Source organism: Lucilia cuprina, chromosome 2, assembly GCF_022045245.1.
Source record: "Lucilia cuprina isolate Lc7/37 chromosome 2, ASM2204524v1, whole genome shotgun sequence".
Lineage (NCBI taxonomy): Eukaryota > Metazoa > Arthropoda > Insecta > Diptera > Calliphoridae > Lucilia > Lucilia cuprina.
The window spans coordinates 10996054-11010245 of NC_060950.1; the positions used below are offsets into that span (position 1 = coordinate 10996054).

Here is a 14192-nt window from a genome sequence, read left to right on the forward strand (position 1 = left end):
GACTTAAACGTCTAAAATTGACTTGTAACCATTTGTATCGCAATGAAACTCTACAAAACTAACTGTTATTTAGAAATATATCCTTTTCCCAAATTTACCGAGGATCGGCCCATATTTGACCTATATAAAGACTCATTTAGAAATTTTAGTTTTTTATCAATAAATGGCTTAAATATTTTGGAATTATGGTAATATTCAACATAAAAGTTTCTTTACAAAAAATAAAAATTTTATAAAAGTAAAAATTGTAAAAATATACTCATGGTGTAGGGTATCATATGGTCGGCCATGCCCGACTATACTTTCCTACTTTTTTACTTTAAAATAACAAAAAATTCCCATCCCTGTCGTATAGATTTCATTTCACGACATTACAGGATTTATTTGCTATTTATGGCTGCTTTTTTACATGTAATTGGCCTTTAGCTTATGTCGTCTTCTTTTAGCTTTAATTCTATGCTGGTTGATTGGTCTGATTGTATTCTTTTATTCACAATCCCCTCCCTACACGAAATTTCAACTAATTATTACAAATTCTATTTAATTGTTTATTTATTTTCTTATAATTGTTATTTAGCTTTTCCTTAAATTTATACCATTATTATTGTTATTTTTATTCGAGAAAGGTTAATTGGTAGTTATGATAAAGGATTAAGGTATTTTTCTTTACACTTTAGTATATATTTTTTGGGTAATTACTAAGGTATAAAAAATGTATTAATTACTGTTAAGTAAATAAATTCTTATTACAAAGAAAGTTTATTTGGGGTAATTACATATATTTTTTACCTTAATAAGTAATAAGTAATTAACACAAAATATTACAAAAAAAATTCAAGTAAGAAATTATAGTCGGGCGTGACCTACACCTGTTACAAAAATAAAATGTCATTTTGTTTTCATAATAAACCATTTAAATAAACCATTTCAAATAACCATTGCCTCAGATATACTTAAGCCATTTATTGTAGAAAATTTTTTGGACATTTTAAGTCAAATTTTGAAGGGGGCTTTTTATAAGGGCAAGGCTCAAATGGGGCCATATAATTATTAAGTTCATGAGGGTCATCAAGTCTAGTATGAAACTTGGTTTTGCAGCTTTCTGTCAAGATATGAGTATATTAAACATAATTATAAACTTAAAAGCCCTAGTCGACGGGTTCAGTTGTATGGGGGCTAGGTGAAATAATAGACCGATCTTAACCATTTTCTATAGGATTTTTCTGTGAGATACTACACTTCATTAAATTATCTTCAAAATTGCGACCTGTAGTTTGATTACAATGTTGACATGGATGGACGGATGGACATAGGTAAGTCGACTTAGAAAATGAATTTAAGCCAATATCCCTGAATTAAATATTATGTACCAAATTTCATTGAATTATCTCCAAAATTGCGTCATGTAGTTACGTGCCCTGCCCAATTCAGGCGTTCAGTTGTATGGGTGATAGGTGGAATAATAAACCGATATTATCCATTTTCTATAGACCTTGTCCCTAGCAATAGAATATCGTTTACCAACTTTTATTAAATTATCTTCTTAACTTATCTTACTTGGACGAACGGCTAGACGGACGGACATAGCTAAGTCGATTGAAAATGAATTTGAGCCAATTGGTACTTTAAGGAAGGTGTAGGACCAACATTATTGTGCGTTATAAACATCAGCTGAAACCCAATATACCAAAGTGGTGTAGGGTATAACAAATAAATTTGTTATATACGATGCGAATCTTAGGAGACCATATATGAGGGGTAGGATGAATTATGGACCAATCTTTATAAAATATGGTAAAGAGAATTTGGCATATATAAGACATATTTATGTCATCATTATATTCACATTCTTAAAGCAGTTATTACTATTAAAGTTATTTTTTAGTGGACCACTTATAGGGGGCTATATGAAAACATGGACCGATATTGCCCATTTTCAATACCCAATAAACCTTACTTATAGGGAATATTTGTATAAAATTTCAATCGTCAAGCTCTTTACGTTCGGACTCTATAGTGCTTTCAACAGACAGACAAACGGACAGGCATGACTAAATGCTCTTAACAAGGACCCATAATATATATACTTTTTTGGATTTATGAACAATATTTCGATGAAAATCAATTCGTTTTTGATGATGGATATAAAAATTTTGTATTTGTTTCAAGATCTTTCATTATACCCTTCACCTTCGTGAAAAGGGTATATTTAAGTTTGTCATTCCGTTTGTAATTTCAATAATATAATTTTCCGACCCTATAAAGTATATATATATATATTCTGGATCGTTATAGATAGCGGAGTCGATTAAGCCATGTCCGTCTGTCTGTCTGTTGAAATCAGTTTTTAGAGAACCCCAGATATCGGCGAGATCCGAATCTTCAATAATTCTGTTAGACATACTTTTGAGAAGATCGCTATTTAAAATCAGTCGGTAAATAACGGAGATATGAGCAAAAATCCGAGACAACTTCTGAAAATTTCACAAAAAAAAAATGTCATATTTTTTTCATGCTTTGTTAAATAAGCAACAACAACACTGTATATTAGAAAAAGATGTACACGTGTGTGTAGATGTATTTGGTTTTTCAGGGTAATTGGTGAAGGGTATATAAGATTCGCCACAGCCGAATATATCACTCTTACTTGTTTTAACTATAGATCGTTTTACATCCTTAATTTTATATCATTCTATATTCTTATTGGGTAGAAATCAGTTTGTACTATTGACTGCAGATTAGTCTATAGTCTTTACTGTATATCAGTTTATAGTCAGTTATATATCTGTTTATAGTTGAGGATCTATATAAACTATAGATCTATATATAGGAAAGACAGTTTTACAGTCTATAGTCCGTTATATATAAGTCTAAGGTTAAGGTTGTGTATAAACTATAGATCAATCTATAGTCTAGACAATTTATAGTCTATAAAGTTCATATTATTGACTATATATCTAGCTGTGACCTTGAACGTGATCGGTATATTATATTGAATCAGTCTATATTCTTTATTATAGAACAATCTATAGTCACGAATGTAGTTCAATCTTACAACTTGACTTTAGAAAAATCAACAGTTTTTACAATAGATCAGTTTAGCATCGATTATTGATCAATCGATATTGTTGAATATAGAATTGTAAATAGCCGTATCTATAGATCAGTCCTTATAATTCAGACTATTAAAGTCTTGGAAATATATAAAAACATAAAAAAAATTTCCCTTAAATATGCTGAACTTAATTTTCTAAATGAACAGCAGTTTCAGCACTTGTAAAGTTTTTTTTTTCTATAAAACATTTACAAAGTTTACTTGATTATTTACACCCGAAAAACATTTTCTTACGCTTGATATATTAAAAACCAGCAAAGTTTATTTAAATTTCACATACAAATACTAAAACTCTTGAGAGCATTTATTTATTTTTTACTTTCTGCCAATGTGAAATTTAACAGATATTTATTATAAAGTAAATGATATCTTTATACAACAGCGATATGCAAATATAGATGCATGTTTGTATAGCAAACAAGGCTGATTTTATAAACGCTTTTGCCATACTTAGTTTGTTTCGATCAAATGAAAAAAGTTTATTTTCAAGTGAATAAAATTTGCAAAAAATAAAACTAGACAAGAAATGGCATGGAACAAGTGTAATAAAATGCCAAAAGCGTGCCACATGTTGTAGCATTTAAAAGTTCTTTAAATGCATTGAGGCGCATACAATAAACGCACACATGCAACTACATGCCACATTATCGTCATCAACATCATCATCGCCAGCCATCAAGTGCTGCAGCAGTATTGATCATCAACATTATTTATATCAATTGAAAACTTTACTTCTCATTCATTGGCGGGCTACATGATTGTGCGGTATCTCTTGCTAGTTTTGATGATGATGATGACACTATAAAGCTTGATTGTATGCATTCCCAGTAGTTATAAAAGTGATCTATGTAACCCATTAAGGGCAGAACTTTTTCGAACTTTTTTGGAAATATATATAAACTATAGAACAAATTCCTTAAATGTTCCCACAATATTCAGCTCAACCACACAAAACAGCAGGGATATCGGCTTAAACAAAAATTACAAATATTCAGTTATATAAACACTTGTATCAATTGCTTGAATGTGTTTATAAACTTTAATAGTTTATAGAGGTTACAAATTCGAATTTCATTGCAGTCAGTCATGCTGTCAGTCAAATAAACAAAATATAAGAAAAAAAAGTAAAACGTATATTTTTCAATTGATTGCTATTGATGCAAATGTTGCATGTTTGCAATGATCTCATATCTACATAAGAATGAATGTTGAATGCTTGCCCCACAGCACAGAATTATTAAATTTCTTTTTTTTTTTGTACACATTTCATTTACAATTTCAATTGTTGCCATCCATTTCTTTTAAATTTCTACTTCAAGTGATAAATTGTTATTGAAATAAAAAAAAATAGTTATTCATTATAAAAATACTGCATACAAAGAATTATTAATAAAATTTCGTTTAATTAATTTGCGTCAAATTAACTCAGGGGTAAAATTAATAATTGGAAAATTGTGAAAAAATGTTGCATGTGCAATCTCTTTATAAACATTTCATTTAATTTGTTTGCTCAATTTGATTTAATATATTAAATTATTCAGAACCATTTTTCTTAATAATATTTTTATAAAAATTTTGTTTGATTAATTAATTAACTTTTTGGAATTTATACATTAATATAGATCAGACTATGGACCACTTTATCTTTAATATAGAACCATTTAGTCTGTTGCAACTATAGAATAGAAAATAATATAGATTCATTTATAACGTTTACAATAGATCAGTGTATATATAGTCTTAACAGTAGATCAACCTATATAATTATACTCTCTAATCTGGATAGTAGATTAGTCTCTAGTCTTGAATATAGAAGACTATAGAATGATCTATAGTCTTAACCATAGATAATTTCATAGTGTTGAATTAAGATCTATTTGTAGTGCTCACAATAGATTGCTCTATAGTCTGGACAATAGATCACTCTATAGTCTGTTATAGATCACTCTAAAGATCACCATCTAGTTGTGACAGTAAATACTATTGCGTGACTATAAATCACTCTATAGCATTGACAGTGGATCACTTTGTAGTGTTAACTATATATCACTCTATAGTATTAATTATATATCTCTTTAGTCTGAATAGATCACTCTATAGTCTTGACTGTTGATAACTCTTTAGTCTTAACTATAGATCACTCCATAGTTTTGACTATAAAGCACTTTATAGTGTTAACTATAGATCACCCACTATACATGACTCTACAGGCTTGACTATCGATGACTCTATAGTCTTGACTATAGATGACTCTATTGTCTTGACTATAGATGACTCTATAGTTTTGACTATAGATGACTCTATAGTTTTGACTATAGATGACTCTATAGTCTTGACAATAGATGACTCTATAGTATTGACTATAGATGACTCTATAGTCTTGACTATAGATCACTCTATAGCCATGACTATAGATCACTCTATAGCCATGACTATAGATGACTCTATAGTCTTGACTATAGATGACTCTATAGTTACCACTATATAGTATTGACTACAGATCACTCTATAGTCTTAACTATGGATCACTATATAGTCTTGACTATAGATCACTCTATAGTCTTGACTACAGATCACTCTATATTCTTGACTATAGATCACTCTGTAGTCTTGACTACAGACCACTCCATTGTCTATTCTTGACTATAGATCACTCTATAGTCTTGACTATAGATCACTTTATAATCTCGACTATTGATCACTCTATAATCTCGACTGTAGATCACTCTATAGTATCGACTATAGATCACTCTATAGTCTCGACTATAGATCACTTTATAGTTTAGACTATAGATCACTCTATTGAGTGATATATACATAGTCATGACTATAGATCACTCTATAGTCTTGACTATAGGTCAGTCTATACTCTTGACTATAGAACACTCTATAGTCTTGACTATAGATCTCTTTATAGTCTTGACTATGGATCACTCTATAGTTTTGAATACAGTTTACACTATAGTGTTGAAAATAGATCACATTATAGCATTCTTGATTAAAGACCGCACTATGCGATCTTGGTTTACTCTATAATATTTACTAAAAGATTTTTTAAATTAATGCTTTTTCATTTCAAATAAAAAATAAGTAGGAAAGTATAGTCGGGCATGGCCGACCATATAATACCCTACACCATGAGTATATTTTTAAAATTTTTACTTTTTATAAAGAAACTTTTATGTTGAATATTTTTCCAAAATATTTAAGCAATTTATTGATAAAAAAAACTAAAATTTCTAAATGAGGCTTTATATAGGTCAAATTGGGCCGATCATCGGTAAATTTGGGAAAAGGATATATTTTTAAATAACAGTTAGTTTTGTTGAGTTTCATTACGATACAAATGGTTACAAGTCAATTTTAGACGTTTAAGACATTTTTTGAAGAGGGGTTTGTATGGGGGCTAGGGTCAAATAAGGGCCGATCCTTACGAAAATGTGCAGTGTCATTTATACTTATATAAAACTTATTTGTACCAATTTTTAGAGAGATAATATAATATTTGACGTAATTATGGCATAAAAAGTTCAAATCGGGAGGTACGGTTGTATGGGGGCTAGGTGAAATAATGGACCGATTTCAACCATTTTAGGCTTTGTCCCTGTGCCAAAAAACATGCTTGGTCAAAATTTCATCAAATTATCTTGAAAATTGCGGCCTGTACCTTGCGCACAAGGTTTACATGGACAGCCAGCCAGCCGGACAGACGGACGGACGGACATGTCTTAATCGACTCAGAAAATGATACTTTAAGGTGGGTATTGGACCAATATTTTTGTATGTTACAAACATCAGCACAAACGTATAATACCCTCCCCACTATAGTGGTGTAGGGTATAATTAATATTAATTTATTGAAACCAAAATAAAAACATTATCAAAATTGAACCCAAAATGCTTTTTACGTAACAATTTATTAACGGTTTGTAAAACCATTGTTCTGTAAACCTTTGATAACTTGTTAAACTACTAAATATTAGAGAGCATTTACCTAAATAACTAAAAGTGGGCAGACAATATTAATTTTTTAAACCTTTAAAAAAACATGTTATCAGCCCACCTTTAATTGATTTTATTAAACAAAATTTAAATCCAGTTTTTCTTAAAGATATATATAAAATATTCTGATATATTTAAAAACAAAAATTTGTATTTTCCAAAAACTACAAGCATTTAAAGGCCACTAAGTTTTTGTTTCTTCATGTAGTTTTTCATGTTTATCACTTTATAAACATTTTGTTTTTATAGCCAACTAAATGATTTTGAAATAAAAGTGTTAAAAAATTATGATCTTTTCATGAAAATCACATAAAACACTCAAATGCTTAAACATAAACAGAAGTGAAAAGCAACGAATGAAAAGTAAAAAGCAAATCAAATTATAAATAACAAAGAAGAATGAATATCCCTGATTGAAATGTAGGTTGAAGTGGCGCCAACACTTAAGATACTAGAATAAAATAACAACAACAAAATCTAGTTGCCACTTGTTGCTTCAAATCTGTTGCTTTTGTATTGTATTGCTTACCACTACTTGTAGTTGCTTGTTGTTTATTAGCTATTTTAATAGTTTACATTGTCTACTTTTATTCAATTAGTTTACTCTTTTCGTTTAAACATAAATAAAAAAAATTCTAAACAATAGCAATTATTTATACAACTAAATATCATATTTTTCATTGTAAAACATTAACAGCATTTTATAAATTGGAAAATTCTTTAAAAAAAATTAGTTTTGCTAACAAAACAATTGAAATGTGTTACAATTTTTATGATGAATTTCTTAATTGTTTATTATAAAAATAATCTAGTTGTTTAATGTTGTTTTTTTTATTATTTTATTAGACACATTAAATTCATTGAGTCTTGTTTATAATTTGTATATTGTATTGTTTAATTTTCGGCTTTTAAGAAAAATATTTATAGAATTTTTTTTTCAAGTGCAAAGTATTATGTTTGCTCGTGTGCTGCTGCTGTTGCTAATGGGTATTCATAGGTTTTATTAGAATATATGAGTTTTTTGGGAAGGGGTTTGTTCATTTTTTTAGTTTATTAATATCAATTGCTTGTCAATCATTATTGAGTAATATCAATTTTGTATAGTCTTTTATAATAAATAAAATGAAATTGTTTCATAAATAAATTTTTGTTCTATTTAATTGTATTTTATTTGTATAGAGCACTTTTTTATTAAATTGATTTAAAACAAATGCTTTTGTTTGATTATTGCTATAAATAAATATGAATATATTTGAATGATAATTTAGAATGAATTGCTTGATATGATTTTATATATTTGCTGTGTTAAGCGTATAATAGTCTTATGTACCCAAAAAAAGAAGCGAAAAAGAATTAGAATTAACTCCTTGGAAGTACTGAAAAAGGCCTAAAGAAGTTATGATTTTAACTCAGGCTTATCATAGGAGGGATGTCCTACATCTGAAGTCATTCTAAGGAAGTAATTTTTATATTCGACATAAATACTATTAACATAAATAAATTAATTAACACGCATTTAGCAATCAAGTCCAATAGAATATCATGTGCTAAATTTCAATTATCTCCCAAATTGCGGTCTGTAGTTTGATTACAAACCCTATTCGGGGGCTTAGAAAACGATTCTTAGCCGATTGGTATACTTTAAGGTGGGTGTAGGACCAATATTATTGTGCGTTATAAATATCAGCACAAACCCAATATACCCTGCCCACTAAACTGGTTTAGGGTATAAAAATGGGTTGAATTCAAAAAATTTCAATAAAACAAATAAACCTCAAATTTTAAACAAAATTGGATTATTTTCGCTTCTTTTGATGTCAATAAACATATCACTTCTGCAGAAGGTAGTGCTACTTCTGAAGTGGTGATGAATGTTATTCTTTTGGAAGTACTTCGTTTTCTTTTTGTTGGGCATTGATCAATACGGTCTTAATTATTTATTCGTCTATAGTCTGGTCTCTTGATTAGTCTATAGTCTTAATCATCGATCGCTCTTTGGCCTTAAATATTGCTCAGTCTATAGTCACCTTAGTCTGGAGTCTTGATCATTCTACAGTCATAACTATTGATCAGTCTTATTACTTACTTATAAGTCTATAGACTGATTTCTTGATCAGTCTATAGTCTTGATCATCGATCACTCTTTGTCCTTAACTATTGATCAGTCTGTAGTCATCTTTATTACTCATTTCTTATTTGTCAGTCTATAGTCTGTAGTCTTGATCATTCTACAGTATTGATCATTGTATTAACTTGTGATCAGTCTTCTATATTACACATCCCTTAAGTTAAGATCAATATACATTACTTAACATTGATCAGTATATAATTTAATTATTGATCTGTTTAAAGTCTGATCAATTGGGCAGTCGGTAGTCTTGCTTTTTCTAAAACGTATATACTAGATTATTGAACTATTGAAGACTATCGTCTTAACTATAGATCAGTCTACAATCTTTAATAATGATCACTCTTTAGTCTTAGATATTGACTAAACTACAGTTTTGAATATTGATCGTTTTTAGTCATGACTCTTTATTAGTTTAAAGTTCTCCTTATTCAGAAGTTTTGACAACTGATACGTCTATAATATTATCCCTTTATCGGTATATTCTTTGAACAATTGATCTTAACTATAGATCAGTCTAAAATCTTTAATATAGATCACTCTATAATCTTAGCTATTGATCAAACTATAATACTCAAGGTATTGGTCCGACTACTGTCTTGCATAATGATCAATTTGGAGTCTTCATTTTTACTTAATATATTTTCTTTCTTCATTATTACTATATAATTTTGATCTATAGACTGATCATATTTTCAACAATTGATCAATAGACTGTCTTGATTAGTTTTTAATCTTGAATACTCTTGAGTTTATTGTCTTGACTACACAGAGGAGAAAAAACACGTCTGGTACGAAATTGACACCAAAATCTTTATAATTTTTTAATAACCTCCGTTGTCCTCACTATTGTCAACAATCCGTGAGCTTACCACGTTGCTTAACATTTAGACAACTGATGTCTTCAAAAATTTATTTTTGACAACGAATTGTTGCAATGCTGACAACGTTGCGTGGTAAGTGAAAATTTTAACCACTTTGGACTCAATTTGGTGCCGTTCGTCTGTCTTTCTGTCAATCTATCTCTTAAAGTTAAAATAACTCTTTAATTTTGTCATCTTAACCTTTGACCTTGTATAACTGTAATTTGAAACTTTGAAATCTTTTAAAATATATTTTAAACTATAAAACCTTAAACGTAACTGAACTCAACCTTATATTTAAACATTAAAAACATATTATTTATACATCAACTTATATGTTACATTTCTTTAACACAACTCTTCATTTTACTAAAGTGTTAAAAATATCTAGAAACTACTATAAGTTTTAGTAAAATATCGTTTTGGTCATTCAATATGTGACCTCTTTCTCAAGTGTGACAGGAAACCCTACAACTACAAATAATGACAATATTAGCACATAAAATGCATATGTTATTATGGACATTATATACTACTAAAAACCAATATACATATACACATAAAAACACACATACATATGTACATACATACAAACATATGTATTTTTAATATAACTAAAAACCAACTTGCATTTCAAAAGATAATGTTAGAGCAGCAAAAAAAACAAAATGACCAAAGTAAATACTGTCACAGGCACTTACTGTTTTAAAGAAGAGACTCTATTCTGACAAACAACTACTTAAGGGTCAACTAAAAAGTTCATGAATTATATAGAAATTGAAATGCAAGAAAAAATAAAATTTGTATTTTTCTCGATTTTGTTGTGTAAGTTGTTTTTCAAAGAGGGGAGTTTTAATGTAAATAATTTCAAAACATATTTCCAGTTGTTTCTATTTCCTTTTGTCTTTATTTTATTTAAATTTACTGTTTTATTTTTAACACTTTAAAATGTTATCTTGGATTAAAAAAAAGTGTTTAAAGTGTTATTGGTTTTTGCTTCCTTTTAAAATTTATTCAGAATAATCATTTCCGCCTAAGTTGCTTTAAGAAATTGCCTTGAAAAAGAGTATTTATCGAAGAGGAAAACATTTTCTTTACAAAGGCAACTTGTTCCTTTTCTTGCTGACAGGCAACTTTTTAGTTTGAAAAGTTGTTTTCTTACGAGCAACATTTTTGAAGAAGAATTGACTTTTTTCTATAGAAAAAGTTGTCTTGTTACAGTCATCTTTTCTATACAAACAGTTTTGTTGTTGCAAGGAAAGAAAAAGTAGTCATGTGAGAAGTAATTTTTCTATAGAAAAGTTTGTCTTATAAAATAAATTTCTCCGTAGAAAAAGTTCTTCTGTTACAAGCAACTATTTGATAGGAAAAGTTGTCTTCTTATAATCAACTTTTGTATAGAAAAAGTTGTCTAGTTAAAATCCGTTTTTCTATAGAAAAGATTGTCTAGTTACAATCCACTTTACTAAAGAAAAAGTTGTCTTGTTACAGGCAACTTTTCTATAGAAAAAGTTGTCTTGTTACAGGCAACTTTTCTATAGAAAAAGTTGTCTTGTTACAAGTAACTTTTCTATAGAAAAAGTTGTCTTGTTACAAGTAACTTTTCTATAGAAAAAGTTGTCTTGTTACATGCAACTTTTCTATAGAAAAAGTTGTCTTGTTACAAGCAACTTTTCTATAGAAAAAGTTGTCTTGTTACAAGCAACTTTTCTATAGAAAAAGTTGTCTTGTTACAAGCAACTTTTCTATAGAAAAAGTTGTCTTCTTACAAGCAACTTTTCTATAGAAAAAGTTGTCTTGTTACAAGCAACTTTTCTATAAAAAAAACTTGTCTTGTTACAAGCAACTTCTCTATACGAAAAGTTGTCTTGTTACAAATCACTTTTCTATAAAAAAAAGGTTGTCTTGTTACAAGCTACTTTTCTATAAAAAAGCAACTTGTTACAAGCAACTTTTCTGTCTTGCTACAAGAAACTTTTCCAAAAAAGAAAATGTTGCCTTGAGACAAGCAATTATTCTTGTTTAAAGCAACTTTTCTATAAAAGAAATTGTTTTTCTGAAGCAATTTTTCTATACAATAAATGTTTCTTGTTATAAGCAATTTTCTATGGAAAAAAGTTTTCTAGTTAAACGAAACTTTTCTATAGTAAAAGCTGTCTTGCAATAAGCTTTAATATGAAAAGTTTTACCTAAAAAGAGTTTTGTTACCTTTTTTACGCCCTACTTAGTTAAAGCATTATTGTTAGTTGGTCTTTAATTTTACATAGAATTATTTAACTTAAGCAACTTGTAAGGCTTCAAAGCTTATAAAATACAAAGAATTGCCGCTTTAAAATTTAAATAGAATTTACAGTTTCGAACAAAAGCAAATATGTTGTGGGCTTGTTTTTAGGTTGATGAAATCTTTTGTTAATTTAATAAAATGAAAGCTTTACTAAACGTAATACTGATGATTGCTTTTAATTTGATAAAATATTTTGTTAATTGACCAAATCGAAAGCTATTTTATAGAAACACCTAAACACAATCTATAATTACAGCATTTTAAATGATTTAGTACAATTGAAATAATTTTCAAACAAAAATATAATTTACATAAATATATTTATATCTGTTGACATTTGAGTTTTTAAAATCATTAATCAATTATATGTACATTGTTGTTGTTGCTGTTATGGTTCATTAACGAACGTAATTTATCTTAAAACTCTCATGTGTGTCATATGATGGCATCTGAACGTAGGTGTCCCGTCAGTAAAAGGTAATTTTATTAAATAAAGAATAAAATGAAAATTTTATTTAAGTACATGATTTATATTGTTTGGTTAATTAACCAACGTCGATCATGCATAACAAAACACCTGTTATTGTTATACATTATCGTTTGCAATTACTTTGATGTGTAAATTTTACCTGTACAGGTGACAAAATGACAAACAATTCAAGTTAAATTATATACAAAAGTGTATACATTAATCAGATGTTACATTAAGATTGTTATTGTTACATTTAGCTTTATATAATTATCTCATAATTGTTCTGAAAATACAATAGATTAGTAATGTAAATAATTTGAAGGTGTATATTTATGACAAAGGAAATATTGTATTAGAAACATAATACAAAATAGGGAAATTGAACAGGAAATTATTTAACAGCAACAGCTAGAAAATTTAAGATAAAAACCTTTTTAAATTCATATTACATTATTTGTTAATAATCTATTTTTTTCTACTTTTTAGATGCTTACAATTTGACCTTAGTCCAAAACTACTACATTAAACATCAGTCCAAAAATAATAAAACTTTACAGCAGTATCAAAACTTAATCGGTATATAAATTATCCAGAAATCTCATCAAAAATGTTGAACTGTTTGGCATTATTTTTATTAACATTTATGTTATTACAAGGTAAGTTAACATTATAATATTTATTTATAAAACAAACAAAATCAATTGTTCACAAAAAAAAATAAATAAATTATTCTAATATAATGCATATATACATTTTTTTATTACTAAAGTGTGTTATATTTTAAAAATTTATCTATGGCAAATTGCTGTCATTGCTATATATGAATTTCATCTTAAATTGATGTTATTCTGTTCTGTTTAAACAAATTTAAATTATATTTACATACATACAGTATTTGATGAATACCGAAACATGTTGATGTCACATAACTCTGCTTGACACACAATGCCTGCTGCACAAACGTATGAATATAATTGAAAAGCACACGCAATTTCATTTAACAATTGAAATTTTAAATGGGGAAAAATTAAATAAAACGTTAAACGAAAAATTATCTTGTTTGTAATTGCTCTATACATATATCAATTTTTTGTTCGCTTCAAAATCAATTTAAATAAACAAATTGCTGCATAAATTAATATTTTGTATTGATGATTTTTTTGTGTGTATTAATTTTTCAATCTAAATTGATCAATAGTATTTGAAAATTAAATAAAGTTTTCAGTTTCAGTTCTAGTTCAGTTCTAGTTCAGTTCTAGTTCAGTTCTAGTTCAGTTCTAGTTCAGTTCTAGTTCAGTTCTAGTTCAGTTCTAGTTCAGTTCTAGTTC

General features: G+C 28.1%; 1 protein-coding gene across 3 annotated transcripts in view; it reads left to right on the plus strand.

Moving 5' to 3' along the window:
- LOC111682723 overlaps positions 1 to 14192 on the plus strand; it is a 159172-nt gene that overhangs the window by 19342 nt on the left and 125638 nt on the right. For all 3 annotated transcript variants that reach the window (XM_046956211.1, XM_046956213.1, XM_046956212.1), the window contains exon 2: positions 13351 to 13520. In XM_046956211.1, the coding sequence (XP_046812167.1) occupies positions 13472 to 13520 (49 nt within the window). In that variant the 5' untranslated portion in view covers positions 13351 to 13471. The remainder of the gene's footprint in view (positions 1 to 13350; positions 13521 to 14192) is intronic.